Source organism: Gopherus evgoodei, chromosome 7, assembly GCF_007399415.2.
Source record: "Gopherus evgoodei ecotype Sinaloan lineage chromosome 7, rGopEvg1_v1.p, whole genome shotgun sequence".
NCBI lineage: Eukaryota > Metazoa > Chordata > Testudines > Testudinidae > Gopherus > Gopherus evgoodei.
In genome coordinates, this window is record NC_044328.1 from 6,482,655 (window position 1) to 6,499,999 (window position 17,345).

Here is a 17,345-nt window from a genome sequence, read left to right on the forward strand (position 1 = left end):
CCCCCACCCCTGCCCTAGTGACCTCCTCGCCACCCCACCTAATCCCCTGCCCTGCTTGGTCTCCACACCCCTGCCCTAGTGCCTGCCCTACCTCCTCGCCACCCCACCTAATCCCCTGCCCTGCTCCATCCCCACACCCCGCCCTAGTAACCTCCACGCCACCCTCCTAATCCCCTGCCTTGCCCTGTCCAAACACTCCCTGCCCTAGTGACCTCCTTGCCACCCCCACCTAATCCCCTGCCCTGCCCGCCCATCTCCACACCCCTGCCCTAGTGACCTCCTCGCCACTCCACCTAATCCCCTGCCCTGCACCGTCCCCACACCCCTGGCCTAGTGACCTCCTCGCACCCACCTAATCCCCTGCCCTTCCCCGTCCCAACACTCCTGCCTAGTGACCTCCTCGCCACCCCACCTAATCCCCTGCCCTGCCCCGTCCCAACACTCCCTGCCCTAGTGACCTCCTCGCCACCCCACCTAATCCCCTGCCCTGCCCCGTCCCCCCACCCCTGCCCTAGTGACCTCCTCGCCACCCCACCTAATCCCCTGCCCTGCCCCGTCCCCACACCCCTGCCCTAGTGACCTCCTCGCCACCCCATCTAATCCCCTGCCCTTCCCCGTCCCCACACCCCTGCCCTAGTGACCTCCTCACCACCCCACCTAACCCCCTGCCCTGCTCCGTCCCCACACCCCTGCCCTAGTGACCTCCTCGCCACCCCACCAACCCCCTGTCCTGCCCCGTCCCCACACCCTGCCCTAGTGATCCTCGCCACCCCACCTAATCCCCTGCCCTGCCCCGTCCCCACAGCCCTGCCCTAGTGACCTCCTCACCACCCCACCTAACCCCCTGCCCTGCCCCATCCCCACACCCCTGCCCTAGTGACCTCCTTGCCACCCCACCTAACCCCCTGTCCTGCCCCGTCCCAACACTCCCTGCCCTAGTGACCCCCCCCCCCGCTGTGCACTTCATCCCCTGCCCTGCTCCATCACCGCACCCCCTGCCCTAATGATCCCACCACCCCACCTAACCCCCTGCCCTGCTCCGTCCCCACACCCCTGCCCTGTGACCTCCTCGCCACCCCACCTAACCCCCTGCCCTGCCCCGTCCCCCCACACTCCTGCCCCAGTCTCCCCTCCCTGCAGAGAGCAGAGGGGCGGGGGAGCCGGTTGCTAGGAGACGGAGAGGCGGCCCGTGTACACAGCCGCTTCCCGGGAGCCAGACCCGGCGGAGCCGCCGGAACCCGCCCCCTCCGCCCCCTCCGCGCGGGGACCCGCCGCCCCCCAGCCCAGCGCCGGGCCTGAGCCCCCGGCTGCGGCCCCTGCCCGCGGCAAGATGAGCGAGGTGAGCAGCCCTCCCGCCCCCTCGCCGCCTTCTCCCGTCCGCAGCCCGTGCGCCCTCTGCCCTTCCCACTGTGCCCCCTCTCTCCTTCCCCTCCCCATCCCCTCCTCCCCCATCCGCACCCCGTGCGCCTCCGCCCTTCCACCCTTCTGTGCACCCCTCTTCGCCTTCCCCTCTCCCCTCTTCCCCCATCCGCACCCCGACACCCCCATTGCCCTCTCCCTAGCCCCTTCTTTGTCCCCTTCTCTGTCCCCTCTTCTCCCCTCCCCTCTCCCCATCCCCTCTTCCCCTCCCTTCTCCCCTCCCCCCCCCATCCGCACCCCGACACCCCCATTGCCCTCTCCCTGTCCCCTTCTCTGTCCCCTCTTCCCCTCTCCCCTCTCGCCTTCCCCTTCCCTCCCCTCATCCCCCATCCGCACCCTGCCACCCCCATTGCCCTCTCCCTATCCTCTTCTTTGTCCCCTTCTCTGTCCCCTCTTCTCCCCTCCCCTTCCCATCCCCATCTTCCCCTCCCTTCTCCTCTCCATCCCCCCCCCTCCCTGGCACCCTGCCACCCCCATTGCCCTCTCCCTATCCCCTTCTCTGTCCCCTTCTCCCCTCCCTCTTCCCCTCCCTTTCTCCCTCCTCCCCCATCCCCTCCCCTCCCTGAGACCCCCCTGCCACCCCATTGCCCTTCCTCCCTATCCCCTTCTCTCCTCCCCCCTCTCTGTCCTGCCCTCTTCCTTCATTAGCATCTCAGCCCATCCCAGCTCTGCGGCTTGGAGTCCTGCTCTGAGGGTCACCAATGTAAGTGTCCCCAAGTGCCTAACCATGGTGTTTAAAGTACTCTGAGAAAAGACAGGGATGTCTGTCATAATCTGGGAGCAGCAACTTTGGTAAGATTGTGCTGAAAGTGTGCCCTCAGCAACCCAATTAATAAAGACATTCCTGTGCTGGGTCTGGCACCCCTTGTGACCCACTCCTCCTCCCTATGAGAGCAATGCAGAGGGCTGAGGTAACATGAGAAGTCCCAGTTCCAGTTGTTGCAGGGTGGGATCTCAAACCTGAGATCCCTGGAGCTTAGTGTATGAGCCTCTACTGCATGAGATAAAAGCCCCATGGCCTTTAACTAATGCTGTAGCAGTCTCATTAATCTCTAAGTCAGGGACCCGCAACCTTTGGTTCCCTGGCACCCTGGCAAGCCGGCCAGTTTGTTTACCTGCTGTGTCTGCAGGTTTGGCCTATTGCGGCTCCCACTATTCCACACGGTTGGGAACTCTTTTCTTTTTCTGATATTCAGCTTATATTTCCTTTGCTCAGTTTCATCCTATGATTTCTGCAGACTTTCAAATAAAGATGGACCTTTTGAATCTGGAATCAAATCCCAATCAGAACCTCTGGAGAGAGATGGAGGATTTGGACTCAGTATCCTAGTTCAGTTTGGCATAGAGAAAAGGCTGAATCACAGTGTTTAAATCTAGATCTGAATTTACCTAAATTTTGGTGGGGATAGGTAGGTAGGTAAAGATCTGGTGTAGCCATCTCCAATTTTAAGTTATCCACATATCCTGAGAAATTGGGAGGAATAGGGAGGAATAAATCCTGCTATTCTATTCAGTGGCACTACTTGTGTGAGTAAGGAGAGCAGAAAGTGAATCAGTGGCACTACTTGTGTAAGTAAGGAGAGCAGAAAGTGGCCCTGAGTGTGCTGAGTTGGTAACCTATATCTTTAGGGTTTGGGGTTTTTTTGGGAGGGGGCAAGGTTTGAGGGGGTAGTTTTCTCAGCCCAGCATGGAATTCTCACTACCATGAAAATAGGAAAATGCTATCAGTAACTGTTGAGTTGAGTTTCCAGACCCAAGGCTGGCAAAATTTGTCCACATAGCTGAGATTAATCAAAACTCCCTGGGTGAAAGGACCAATTGTAGAACTTCCTGGTAATGGGATGATACTGTCAGTGGCAGAGCCAAACTTGGCTGAGAGACAATGATGTGCTGGAAATATCTTTGCAGAGAGCATATATGACTGGAGGATGTGGGGTGCACAGAAGAATTGAGGTTAAAATGCTCAGCTAAGTAAGCAGCTAATGCAAGTTTAAAGGTTATAGCAACAATGGCTTTTTTTAGATCTAGTTTTAGAGTAGTCATGCTCAATTTCAGGAGCTCCAACTGTTTGAGGATCAGGTTATTTCAGTAGAATTAATGGATATCTATTTAAAAAATAAAATGGAATGTGAATTTCATGCGGGAGGGAGCTGCTACACAGAAGGTTTACATCATGGTTACCAATGAGCTGTCATTAATATATTGCTGTTATCTCTTGTGGTCATCTGCTGGAAAAACTGAGATTTTTGAACTCCTCTTGCTAATTGATTATCCACCTTATTTAATACAGGAAAGGTATGACAGACCGTGTGTAGAAGAAAATGCCTTCGAAGCACTGGAAAAAGACTTCCAAGAAGTCATCAGTGAACTTACGGGAGATAAAAGCCTGGAGAAATTCCGGATAGAATATGAGAAGCTCCACATGGTTATGAAGAAATCCTACGAAAATGAAAGGCGTCTTATGTCAAAATGCAGGGAGCTGAATGCTGAGATTGTGGTGAATTCGGCTAAAGTGGCTGCAGCCCTGAAGCTCTCTCAAGATGATCAGACGACGATAACATCATTGAAGAGGGTAAAATTTAAATAGAATTAAATATGAGCAGAAAATATTTAACGGAGGACACAGAAGTAAGCTGAGGGAAAATTTTATCAGTTCAATGTCTTGAAGATGTATTTCTGCTATAGAGAAGTAATGTGAACTAGTGGACTGAGTATAGAGTTGGGAGCTGAACCCTTCTGTCTAACCTCTGCTCTGCTACTGACTTGCTGAGTTACATTGGGCATGTCTCTTAACATCTATCAGTCTAATGTTGTGCTTATTTACACAATCCACTCTTACTCTGTTAGCTTCAAAGGAGTTACTAACTCTGTGCCTAAGCTGATTTATCTGTAAAATGGGAGTAATATTAAATACTTCACAGGGGCATTTTGAGATTATGTTGTTGATGTTTCTGAAATGCTATATACATTTTAAATATTGGCAAGACATGAAAATTCACCTGCCTATTGCAAGTAGGATTTTTCCCCAGGGAAGTGTCATCAATTTTTGTAAATTTTCATTAAAAATACTAAGCTTCTTGTCTTATGTTTGAGAAGACAACCTTCCATATGTGGTCTGAGTGTAAATTCTTGGGAGTGCTATCATCCCAAGTCTGCAGATGTAACACCGACAGATCCTGATCATTGGCAGGTGGGATCGAATATGGGACTCAGTGCATGAGCCTCTACTGCATGAGCTAAAAACCATATGCCTCTTAGCTAAGGCTGTAGAGCAGACTTATTAATAGTTCTCTAAGTGGTCTTGCTGTCACTAGATGGGATGGAACACCACACCCTGGAGGTGTTATTGTGCCTCTGCTACTGCTCAGGGCTTTCCCAAGTTGTGGCAGAATGAAAACTGTCTAGAATCTTGCAGGTTTTTCCTGTTGCTAATCAGATCCTTGTAGACAGTTGTGAAACTGATGTGAATCATGTCAATTTCACTCTGCTCCTATCTGGGCAATCTCTCAGCAGGAGTGGAGGCAGGCACTGGAACTATTCATGGGGAAGTAGACTCAAATAGTGGAAGCTGGGGAGGGTGATAGGGTAGCAGAGAAACCCTCTCACAAATGCCATAAAGACGAGGGGTAGAGTGGGAAGAATATTATCTCTGCCAATCTCAGCAGCCATGAGGCTGAAGGGATGTACAGAGTAACAGCACCCACCATTGTAGCAGCTGAGAGACTCATGTGGAAGGGTGCATGACAATATGTTACAGTTAGAGAGACAGGGCACAATAAACAGCTCATAACTGTTATCCTTTTAAAGTACAAGGATGTGCTGATGTGGGAGCATAGAGCACAGGTATTGTTCAGATTGGCTAACAGGCTTAATCTTTGGGCTAATATTCAGGTATCACTATAACATTGTTACAAAATGTTCTTATTATGTCTTTGAGAAACTCTTTAGTTGCTATTGATTTTTTCAGTGTACCCTCAAAATTGCATGCTGTTTTGCTGTCTGAAAAGGAATCCTGTGACTAATCCTAATTTCATTGTACTTCACTATCATTCCACTAACTAGTTGCTTTGAAAAGATCGTCAGATGTACATAATGCAAATGACCAAGTAGACTCAAATCCCAGTAGAACTTTGAGGCATATTTCCTTTACTAAATTAAAACAAAATCAAAAATCCATTCTGATGTTTCAGTGGGTATGTCTATACTGCAGCGCTGTTTCTCAGAGCTCAAGTCAGCTGACCTGGGCTTGTGGGGCTTAGGGTGCAGGGCTAAAAATTGCAGTGTAGACATTGGGCTGGGGTTGGAGCTGTGCTGAGACTCTCCCATCCTTGCAGGGTCTCAGAGACAGGGTTCTAGCCATAGCCTGAATGTCTACACTGCAGTTTTGGAGCCACAATGTCTGAACCCTGCAAGCCTGAATAAGGTGACTCGACCAGCTGTGGCCTTGCCATGGGTCTTTTATCACAGTGTGTGCTAGAGAAAGGAGAATTCTCTTGGGGCTGTTCCTGCAAAACAATAAAAGTCAAGACCTAAATGTTGGTGACTGACTGGATCACTGAGGTAATGGGTGCAGAGCCTTTTCCTTCTAGATCACTGGGTCAAATCCAAAAGAAGGCCCCAGTCCTGCAGTATGAACAGCAGAAGCAGACCCAGGCACCTTGTGAAGTCCGGTTGAAATGTTCAGGTGCAGAGGCCTGACTCTTTAGATCAGATTGCAGGAAAGTGGCCCAGGTAAATAGTGATCAATAGTAGTTACCATTTGAGGCTGCTCAGTGCTATGTTTTATGGTTTAAATCCATTTTCTTATGTACACTTCAAATAATAGCTTCTCTGATGTGACTGTCAACAAAGAGATAAGTACTGAACTGAACCACAGAGAATGAATTTCACACTTGCTTCTAGAGATGTCCCATCAGATTAGGATGGAGGGACATCATCAGAGCAGTGTTCAGAAGCCTGCACTGCCCTTGCTCTGGCTAACAGGACTTCATTCTTCAGGGCAGTCAACACAGGACTGTTAACCAGCACCACTCACTTTCAGGCTTGGTCTACACTACAGGCTTATGTCGGAATAACTATATCAGTCAGGGATGTGGCAAATCCACACTCCTGAGCAATGCAGTTATACTGACCAAACTCTTGGGTGTAGACAACGCTATGTCAATGGAGGGGGTTTCTCCCGTTGACATAGATATCACATAGGGATGTGGATTAACTATGCTAATGGAAGAAACTCTCCCATCCCTGCAGGTAGTGTCTTCCCTAAACACTACTACAGCTCCACTGCAACACTGTATGTGTAGGCAAGCCCTCAGGCTTTGAAAAATTAAATTGGTGCAATCTTTTGTTACTTAAACACCAGTACGGTGAAGCAGTTACAGCTTATGAACTAGCTGCTTCATAATTACCAGAAATCTTTTCCACAAATTTCTGTTAGTACAAACATCAAGTATAGCTCAGTCTCTGGCATTAAGTATGCAATAAACTGCAAAGCATTTTAAAATTACTAATTATAATCTAATTATCTAAAGGATTATGACTTGCTCTGTATTTTCGAAGTCCTGTCTTTCCAATGAGTAATATGTGATTTTTTACAAAAACAGAGGTTTCCATCATCAGAAATTTCCTTGCTTTTAATCTTGAATGTAAAAGAAGCAACCTCCCATTCCTCCCCCTGAAGTTAGAAACAGATTACTACAGTGAGGTAACATTAGGCTTGGTCCTGTGCCAGCGAAAGTAAATTGCAAAATCCCATTCAGGTTGTCTCCTGTTTACATATTGCCCTAGATCAGTGTGTATGCAAACTGAATTTTTGTCATAGAGAGCATAAGGATCTACAGGCCCAACCCTGTAACCTTTACTTTCAGGTGAGCAATCATGACTTACCTGAGTAGCGCCATTGACTTCTGCGAGAATACTCGCCTGAGTAAAGTTGCAAGTTCAAGTGAAGTTAATAAACAGATTCCCCATGACTTTAGTGGGAGTTGGATGGGAGCCCTGATCTTGGGATCTACTAGCGCAGACCCTAATGTCTATACAGAGTTGCATTGAAAAGTTTGGGGTCTAAATATGAAACAAGCCCCCAAACTCCTAATAAGTCTGGCATTTGATTTTTAATTAGTACTTTTGGCTTGCCTTCTTTCCTTCTCCCACAATACCGAGAGTTAGAGACAATTGCCAGCCTTGACTGTTAACTTCCATCTGTTTGTTACACAACCTTCATAGGATATTAAAGGGACACTCTTAACATGGAATCTAGTAAATTTAAAAAAAAAATGTTAAAAGCAGCTTTAGATGCTGCAACTGTGCCTTAGTCATCTGGCAATTTTTGTGGTGTAACAACCACGTTTTCCTATTACAAAAAGTTTTCCTCTCCAGTTACTGGGTGAAAGACACCCCCCAGCTCTCCCTCCAAACAACAACAACAAAAACAAACAACAAACAAACAAACAAAACCCACCTACAACCAAAGGAGGCTGACTAGGACTCCGATTCTGCAAAATATGTAAGCATCTGCCTAAATGTAAGCACAGAGTAGTTCCATTACAGCTCCAAGTACTGCTGAAACTAAGACATGTGAAGTCAATAGGACTATATAAGGGCTTAAAGTTAGGCACATGCTCAAGTGCTTTGCTGAATTCTCTACACGGGAAACAACTGAAGTGATTTTATGGACTTAGTCTCTGTGACAGGTATTGGATGGCCTTGAGGGACCATGGAGAGGGAATGCAGGTGCAGTTGCACTGAACTGTGACAGTCTCATCAACAAATGCACAAAGTAAACTGGAAAGACGTCTTTTTTCCACTACTCTAATCTCAGTTATAATGATTTAGGTGTTACTTGTAACTAGAGTAGATGAAACATTTTAAGACAGATTTGTGATTTTTTTTCTTAATATCCCTTAAGACATGAAGTCTCAGAGTTGAGTGAGTTTTTGGCCATAAAACTCCAATTGGCTTCAGTGAGAGTCATGCAACCAAAATCTTATTACAAGGCTTTGCAAATGTAAAGGCCAGTGTGTCTGTTAGAGAAAATGGACCAGATCCTCAACTGACTATAAATGGATAGCGCTTGACTGACATAGTATAATATGCCCTGACCACAGTGAATAGTCCACCAAAACCTGTATTATTAATTAAGACAAAACATAATTAGTTTTCATTTTGTTGTTCATTCTGAATTCAATTTAATTTGCTAAACTGTTTTCCCATGATTTTCCCAGGAGATTGAAAAGGCCTGGAAAATGGTGGATGCAGCCTATGACAAGGAGCAGAAAGCAAAGGAAACCATTCTCTCACTGAAAGAGGAAATTATGAACCTAACTAAATTAGTGGAGCAAGGATCTGGATTATCACTGGGTCAAGAGCACAAGTAAGTTATTTCCATGAAGGAGAGAGAGCCTGATCCAATGCCCGTTGAACTCAGTGGGACTGGTTCTCCATTGCCCTGCACTTTGTGTAGTCACTTACCCCAATGCAAAGTGAGTGTAAATCAAAATAATAGTGTTTTACTTCCACTTTGCACTCACTTTTCACTGGTGCAAATGATGATGCAAAGTGCAGGGCAACAGAAAATCAGGTCCATAGACTTCAGTGGATGTTGGATCAGGCCCAGAGAGGCCAGATGAAAATGTAAGTTATCAGCTTTCCTAGGACCTGCCAGCCTGTCTTCTCTGATCTGTGTCTGATTTTGAGAGCCTGATCCTGCAAACTTTTGCACTCGTGATGGCAGCGTGGTCCAGTGGGGAGGCTAAACTTACACCCTCCGACAATCTTTAGAAGTCTGAGAGTTAGGGTGCGTTTACCAAAGCTTGGGGCTTCAGCACTGCAGGGTGAGCCTGCTAGGGTTTGGGACTTCAGCCCTGAGCTCCCACTCCCTGCTAGGCAGAAGCCCCTAGCCCTATCACCCTGCTGCAGGACAGAAGTTCTGAGCTCCCCTACAGTCGGTGGGTGGAGATGGGGGCTGGTGGGGCTCCATAAGCCCCACTTCAACTGTAAAAGAGCCATATGTGGCTCGCGAGCTGTGGTTTGGCCACTCCTGGACTAGATGGGAAGTTGGGAGACCTGGATTCTCTTCCCGGTTCTGCCATAGGCCTGCTGGATGATCTTGGGCTAGTTGCTTTTGTCGCTCTCTGTGTTCTCCCATCCATTACCTGTCTTGTATATTTATGCAGTAAACTTTTCAAGACAGGGATTGTCTCTTACTTTGCATTTATGCATGCCTACCACAGTGAGGCTCTGATTTCAGTTGGGGCCTGTAGGCGCTGCCATATTAGAAGAGAGTTTGACTGCTAGCTCCTCAGATCAGGAAGTGTCATTTATTTATGACTTGTGCAGCAGCAAGACCTCATCGGTACAGCCACCCCAGCAAAGAGAGTGGATGCAGCAGTGCAGGGAACCTGGAAAATAGTGCAAAAATGAGGTGGCTGAAAGACTTTCCAAGGGGCACAGGATGGAGAAGCTGGAATTTTTGTCTGTTACAACTCTTGTTTTGAGGAATTGGTGGGATTTTAGACCCAAGAGGGCAGTGAAAATAAAGGCAGTATTATTTATGGAATGGTAGGTTACATTTTGGGTCTATCTGCCTTGATCATGACTCTTTCATGAATACAGTATGTAGCTCATGTATTTGATTGGCAGCTGCAGTGGACTAATTCAAAAGCTGTTAAAAATGAAGTAAACTCCCAGTCATCACAAAACAGCTTGTTCTGGTATAAGAGAGAGCCCAAAGGAGACAGCGACATTGCTTGACTATTATTTCCTTTCTTCCAGTATCCGGGATTTGCTGAGGTTTAAGGAAGAAGTAACAAAGGAGAGAGACCAGCTCTTGTCAGAGGTTGTGAAGTTACGTGAAAATCTAATCCAAGCTACAGAGCAACAGCAAGAAACAGAGAGGGCAAAAAATGAGGCAGAACAAAGCATTGATCAGGTCTGTGAAACTCACCAGGTTGCTGTAGTCGTCTTTGTCCGAACCATTCCCCACCTTTGCAATTGATCTCCATTAACTACTATGCTGCTACCGGCCATTTCACATCCCAGACCTTTTCCGGAGGCTCAATGAGGAGTTCATCATCAGTGCTTTATATCCTTTGCCTTATTTCTCTGCTATTTTCTTTGCAAAGCAGTTTGTCAACTATTGACTCCTTCCAGAGCTGCCAAATTTCCTGCATTTGAAGGAGATATCTGAGTCATAGTTTCCTCTCGCTTTGAGGCTGTCCCCTCCTGCATTTGAAGCTTCCGTGTCTGCAGGAGGTTTCTATCCTTGAGGGTTATCACACTGTGAATATGTTCCTCTTACTACAGAAGCCTGCTGGAGGTGTAGAAGGCTGAGAATATATAAGCGGACATGTAAAGGGGAGAGAGCAAGAGGCCAGGGGATGGTGGGAGGCTCCCATACGCAGAAAGGAGAAATTCAATAGGGGAAGGAGAGGTGAAAGAAAATAATGAGTGTGATTTGGAGGGGAGAAAGAGACAGCAGAAGGAAGAGGAGGCGAGAAGGAAAGACCTGAAATCAAGAGTGGAAAAACAAAAAGAGGTGAATTCTTTTAGTTAGCACCAGGGCTTCTTGTCAGGCACAACAGTAAAGCAGGCCTGGGGTCATGCTCTGCGCTGCCATGTGGGACACCTGGGTTCCATATCAAGTCCTGGTTTCTCATTTCCTGAGCAGAGAGTAGATGATATAAAGCAGGGGAAAACATTTTCAGACATTTACTGGGGAAGACCTTCCCCAGCCCTTAGACTTATGGGTATGTTCTACTCTTCATGGAATCAGATCCCATTGTTTCTCTGCTCTCACCATAGTCACAGTCCACTCTCTGCAACCGGCCTTGGGATCCTTCAGTGGGATCATCTAAAGGAAGTGTGTCCCAGAAGCCCATCACTTCTGGCAACCTTTTATCTAGACTCTGGCAAATCCAAATAATGTGTTCCTGGCCCACACATTACCTCTGAGGCACAGAGCCATGAAATCTGAAATTAGAGTAGCTGTGGCTCAACAAGTAGACCACTGGATCTGCTAGGTTGCATGATGAGATCTTCATGGGATGGCAGTGGTAACTGGGAAGAGGAGCTGTTGTCCTTAAGCAGGGAGAGAACCCAGGTCTGTTGGAGGCTATTGGGAGGGAGTTGTGTGGTCTGTGAGCTTATTGAAGGAGGGAAACGTTGGAGGACTAGGGAAGGGCCACAGAGAGGGAGAGCAGAATCAGTGGGGCTGAAAGGAAGGAGCCTTAAAAAGTTGGGATGCTTAACAGAACCAGAGAGCCAAACTTTTGCTCATTGGCCATCATCACTGATAGGTTGTGTGCTGTGGAGCGTGCTTTGGCCCTCACAGAAACTGAGCTACAACCCCGAGACAGAGGGCTCCATCTTAGCTCGTAGTTGGCACAGATGAAGGCGCAGGCAGCGGTGGTCTTGGCTTAGGTGGAGCCACATAGGACTGCTCTATTCTGTGCTGGTTAGAATGATCCATGGTGAACCAGCCCATCCTGACTCTTCCCCATCTCCTGCTGGCTCTGAGGGGTGCTGGGCCAGGGAGGCAGAAGATAGTTGACACCGTTATAGTCTGTTAAGTGAGGGGCTTTTCCTTTTAAAAGATTCTATAGAGAGGCAGGGAGTAAGAGCAGATGTTGCAACGAATGTTGCCTTGGTGTTGTGGCTTCCCCCTCCTTCTTTACTGTTTACTTGTGTGTAATAAATGTTTATAAAAATGGCTTGTTTGGTGAGGTACAATAAGCAAACCATGGTCCTGGCAAGATTAGCTTGGAGCCCAAGTTAGTGTTGCGACTGTAAACCAAGGATCAGATGGGGTAACTTACAAATGAAAACATCCGAAAAGCCCCATTGGATCCCTACTGGAATGTTCTTGCGGTTAGTCCTCAGGATCAAAATCTATGGCGTTTGGGCGGCAGGTACTCTCAGCTGCGATAGGTATCCTCAGCTCTGTTGAATCCATCAGAGCCTTCTGGCTGGATTCTTTTAGAGTATGGTGATTGATGACTAAGAAATCCTTGTAATTAATAATTTGAGCCCATCATCTGGGGTTCCAAAAGCATAGCTCTCCAAAGAGCAGTTACCTCTGAGCAGTTCTTCCGTATTCTATCCAGTGGAAGGCAGTATTAAACAAAAGCCACTGTGTCTCAAAGGTAAGCCCCGTAAGAATAAAGGGAAACTGTACCTGATTTGTTGGAATAAAAGACAGACAAGGCCCTAACGTTTTTCTGTCCTCTATCACTGTGTGATGGCAGTTTCAGCAGGAAATCCAGATGCGTCAGAATGAGGCATCCCGGGAGTCTCGAAAGAAGGACAAACTGGAGAAGGAGCTTAAACTTATTCAGGTGGAAATGGACAACAAGCAGAGTGAAATAAAGGCGCTGCAGCAGCATGTGCTGAAGAACAAAGAGGAGCTCCTAAAACTGGAGCAGCAGCTCAAGGAACAGAAGGTACAGTAGGTGGTTCTGTTATCTCCCAACACAAATTGGTAATAGTATCAAGGTCAGATGTCAGACGCAGAGGAAATGAGGTTGTCCTTTTAGCATTTTCATAATAGAAGGAGGGATGGAGAAGACTCATTAGATCATCAAGATGATCTCTCTGTCACTGGAGGGGCTATATCATACTAAACGGAAGCCCCCGTTGAAATCAACAGGGAGTACTGCCTAAAGATTTGTGGCAAGAAATGGCCTCAGGATCATTATGTATGGTAAAAGGAACTTTCTATACTCTGACCAGAATGCAGATATGTTCTGCTTCAATCATGTTAGTATGTTAGGCTGGTATTTACATTGGAACCTAAAGGATTTAGGTGCCCAAATGCCAATGAAATTCACTGGGATTAGAGTGCCTGACTCCCTTAGGCTGTGTTGAAAATATCAGTCTTGATGTTTAAATCCTAATTAAAATAGTAATGCCTGACAGTCCAGTATTATCCTTTTCTTATGGACAAGTTGTTTTTTTCACTCTTAAAGACCTTTGGTTTTCCACTTGGTTGGTGATTTTTAGGACTCTTCTTGCAAAGACCACAGTGATTGGGACCAAATATCCCAAAGCTGGTGTGTTTTAGCGGTCAGAAGCAGCAGATTGGCAGTCTGGACTCAGATTATATTCCCAGTTGTGCAAAAGACTTGCTGTGTTTTGTTGGGAAACCTCTGTGCTTTGGTTTCCCCATCGGAAAACTGGGAAAATTACACTTACCTACCTCTGAAATTTACTGTGAAGTTTAGCTAATGAATGTTTGTATAAACATTATAAAAGTCTCTAGAGAAGTGTGAAGTATTATCTTAAGTCTTTTTATTTTTTAAACCAAGTACTATTTTCAAACCGGTTTTCTGGCAAAGTCCTAAGCAGTGTTTTGCTACTAGTTTGTATCTTTCATCTATTCCCATGACTCTGAGAAGCGCCCACAGAAGCAATTTCAGTAAATAGCATGAGAGATCTAATAATTATAAAGCAATGTTTCCTCAAGGGAACGTTTTTCGAGGAGTTATGTGTGTCTTATAAATTTAGGGTTCTCTCATCCCTTCAGGTCTAAGAGTCAGTGTGGGTAGAAGCCTATGACAATGTTTTTGTTAATTCAGTATAAAGTCTTAATAAACACAATTCACATGAATAGTTGAAGGGAAAACTTGATTATTTCTCAGAACAGGATTGGGTCTGGCGCAGGCCCTGGAGAACAGTCCCAGGATCCACCAACCCAGTCCAAGGTTTATTAGCTAGGGTATCCCAAGAGGCTCATATTACACACAGAAACTGCAATATGCTCTGTCATACCCTTCCTCTAATGCTTTCTCATCACTTCTGTACTCTGTCCATGGCTTCTTCGCCCAGGATTTAGGAGAGCAGGGGGTTGGACTAGATGACCTCCTGAGGTCTCTTCCAACCCTGATCTTCTATGATTCTATGACCCTATGTCAGAGAACCACAGCAGCTTCAATAAAGAATCCCCTTCGTAGTCATTACAACTGAGTCCTGGCTCTTCTATGCTGCAGAAGTCACAATGCTCACCTCCCATATCTCCCTGTGCTCCCAGCACGCAATGAGGGTGGGGAATCCCGCCCACACACTTTTTTTTAAACAGCACGGTACATATTAATCTGCCACACATGGCTGCTTGAACCGAAAAATATGATAGTTCTTTCCTCACTTATAAAGTAATGTCTGTCAGGGGAAATCCCATCAAGCAGAAGAAAAGTCTGGCAGCTCCAATATCGAAATATATATATTCTCCATATAAACCATGAAACTGCTGTTCTGGGCTTTTGATTGAAGACAGATTAAAGGGGAAAAATAGCTGTGCCCTGATGTCAGCAACTGCACACTCCAGGAAGTGTTATAGGCATATTAATGTAGGATTTGCTTGCTAAAATAGAGCTCCCCTGCCCTTCAGATGATTAAAATAATTTGAATCTCATACTCATTTGCAATGATTGTAGCAAGTTGCTGGGTATGTGATGCCTGCCAAATGGCAAAGAGGCATTAAAATATTTATCCACCACCTGTGAGGGAGACTTGCAAAGCTCCCAGAGAAAATGATGCTGGCTACGTTATTCATTAGAAGTTGTCATTTTTCTCAGTCGCTGAACATTTATCATATATCTGGGCACATTAATAATTTCATCAGTGATAAAGAACAATTTTTCTATCAAGAGAAAAATCTTCAGTAGCTCTGATCCCGCAGGGCGACTCAAGGTGCTGCCAGTCTATGTAGATACATTCGAATTAGATTTAAAAGAATTATCTGGATTGTTTCATAATCTAACAGATCCTGAATGAAAGAGCTGCCAAAGAACTTGAGCAGTTTCAGACGAGAAACTCTAAACTCCAGCAAGAGAACGAGCAGCACAGCATGGCCTTTGAACAAATAACACAGGAGAACCAGCAGAAAACAGTGGAGCTGAAAGTAAGTACTAGCTCATATTTGCATGGCATCAGACACATCCCTCTGCTGTCGGGAATTTGATGTTGGTGATTCAGTAAATGACATTCTTCCTTCTGAGTCAGTACTATACCAGCATCCCAGTCCTAGTACCAGATCATACTGTGCTGTTTCAGATGAGACAGAAAACTGAGGTCCTGATTACTTGTGATCATTAAAGACCTCATGATATTTTTAACAAAGTCAAAGTCTTTTTTAAGACTATAAGTCCTTTGGGGGAGAGGCTGTGCCATCCTTTATGTTTGTATAGTGATCAGCATATTGTGAGTGCTGCTGGAAGCCAATAATATATAGCCCCAGCCAACTTCCAATGTAGGTACTACATCCTGCCTACTTAAATTTCCTCTTTGGCATCAATTGGGAAAGTTAAATGCAAATCAGTATGTTGTTATTTGCTTGCTGACCTAAACCGTTATCTTGTGTTGCTGTGCACTGTTAAAAAGCTGTTTTGCACCACTCCAGAGATAGCTGCATTTCATCGGTGGGTAAAGTGACTGCTACATATGGTTTTTAAAGCATTTCAAGAGTTTTTGGGAATGAAAAGCACTGTAGATATTATTACTATATGTCTGCTGAATCTGACCTCCCACAGCTAAGAGCATGGCTGCAGTTACAACACTAGCTATGTTAGAAAACAGGACTGAAAAGGAATAGGTTATCAAACTTTAGTAAAGTACAACTGATTCAGCTAATTAAAAGAAGTCAGTTGCTGATAGGAAGCTTTCTTGCAGTGGGCACTATGGGTTAAAACAATGAAAACAAATGCCAACAGATGTGTTAAAAGATCTGTCCACAGCTAATGTAACATAAAGATCCTTTTCTGGAACCCCAGTGAGATGACACTGTAGGAGTTTGTTTTTCTGTTGTATTGCTGTGCACACTGGAAGGGCATTTTTATTACCTATTGAAAAACCAGATTACTCTGCCCGGTTAGCTAGCATGATTATTATTCCCAGCAGTATCATCTTTGCATAAGATTTAACAAACACTGTGTTCAAATAGGAACTGAATACAAGATTCAAGGTGAGTGCAGAGGCAGATATTAGCCATGTAAGGGTCTGATCCTCACTTCCGTGGAAGTTGGAGCTTAACACTTCATCAGAGTATGAGCATAGGTTTATGAAAATTCATTGTTAAGATTGTTATTTGTATTGCGTAGCTTGTGGGTGCCCTAGTCATAGGCCATGATCCCATTATGGTAAGTGCTGTAGGTGGGGCCTGATCCTGCAGTGTGCAGACATCTCTGGCATACTACTAAGCACCTCTGGCACCGAGTGAGGTAAATGTTTGCAAATTTCTTGAAGTCCAGTGTTTGAGTGTGCCCAAGTCCTGCTGACAGTTCCTCACAGGAGGTATTTGCACCTCACAGGATTAGGTCTCTAGTAGTGACTGATTCTGCGAATGGGGCAGTGCACACTGTGATGTGGAAGACTTAAAATGTGATGGTGTTGCTGCCACCGCAGGGCAATTTCTATTTGTTTCTTAGTAGGTGTGGGGATTATTTCTGATGTATTGATTGGCTGCAGTCACTAGTGCAATGATCACTACTGGTAACTTTTTAGTGCAGTGTCTTGGATCAATAGCTTCATTTCCTGATTCCATAACGTGATGTGGACTCAAAGATTTGGTTTTTAAAGCTATAAATTACCAGCTTCCTGCTTTTAGGGATGGAGAATCAGATCAGACCATCAGTTACCAGTAGCTGATGTTTCACTGAGAGGCAAGGCTACTCAGACCTAATCCATTGAGCCAGTTGTGCAGTGCTGTGCATGGACTGCAGTTGGGAATTCTTTATTGATCTCTCTTATGCCCTGAAGCAAGAGATTTGTTTACCTTTCTCCTTGCCTCAGCTGGCTTTGTTTAAATTATTTTAATAGTGGTGCCATTCTCCAGTCTTTTTCTAAATCCAGCCACAGCATTTATCTTAGTGGCCTCCAGTGCCACTGAGTCCTGTACAGATGCTATATGCTAAGCAAAGAAGCATTTCCTTTTGTTG

General features: G+C 45.9%; 1 protein-coding gene across 2 annotated transcripts in view; it reads left to right on the forward strand.

Annotated features, from left to right (window-relative positions):
* The first annotated feature begins 1,288 nt into the window (after positions 1-1,288).
* Positions 1,289-17,345, forward strand: part of CFAP58 (cilia and flagella associated protein 58) — a 105,281-nt gene continuing 89,224 nt past the window's right edge. Inside the window, exons 1-6 of one of the 2 annotated variants that reach the window (XM_030569922.1) lie at positions 1,289-1,339; positions 3,710-3,991; positions 8,643-8,791; positions 10,192-10,348; positions 12,663-12,857; positions 15,176-15,313. In XM_030569922.1, coding sequence (XP_030425782.1) covers positions 1,331-1,339; positions 3,710-3,991; positions 8,643-8,791; positions 10,192-10,348; positions 12,663-12,857; positions 15,176-15,313 — 930 coding nt within the window. In that variant the 5' untranslated portion in view covers positions 1,289-1,330. Of the gene's footprint in view, positions 1,340-2,058; positions 2,212-3,709; positions 3,992-8,642; positions 8,792-10,191; positions 10,349-12,662; positions 12,858-15,175; positions 15,314-17,345 lie in introns of those variants that run through there. The other variant, XM_030569923.1, reaches the window with a different exon arrangement.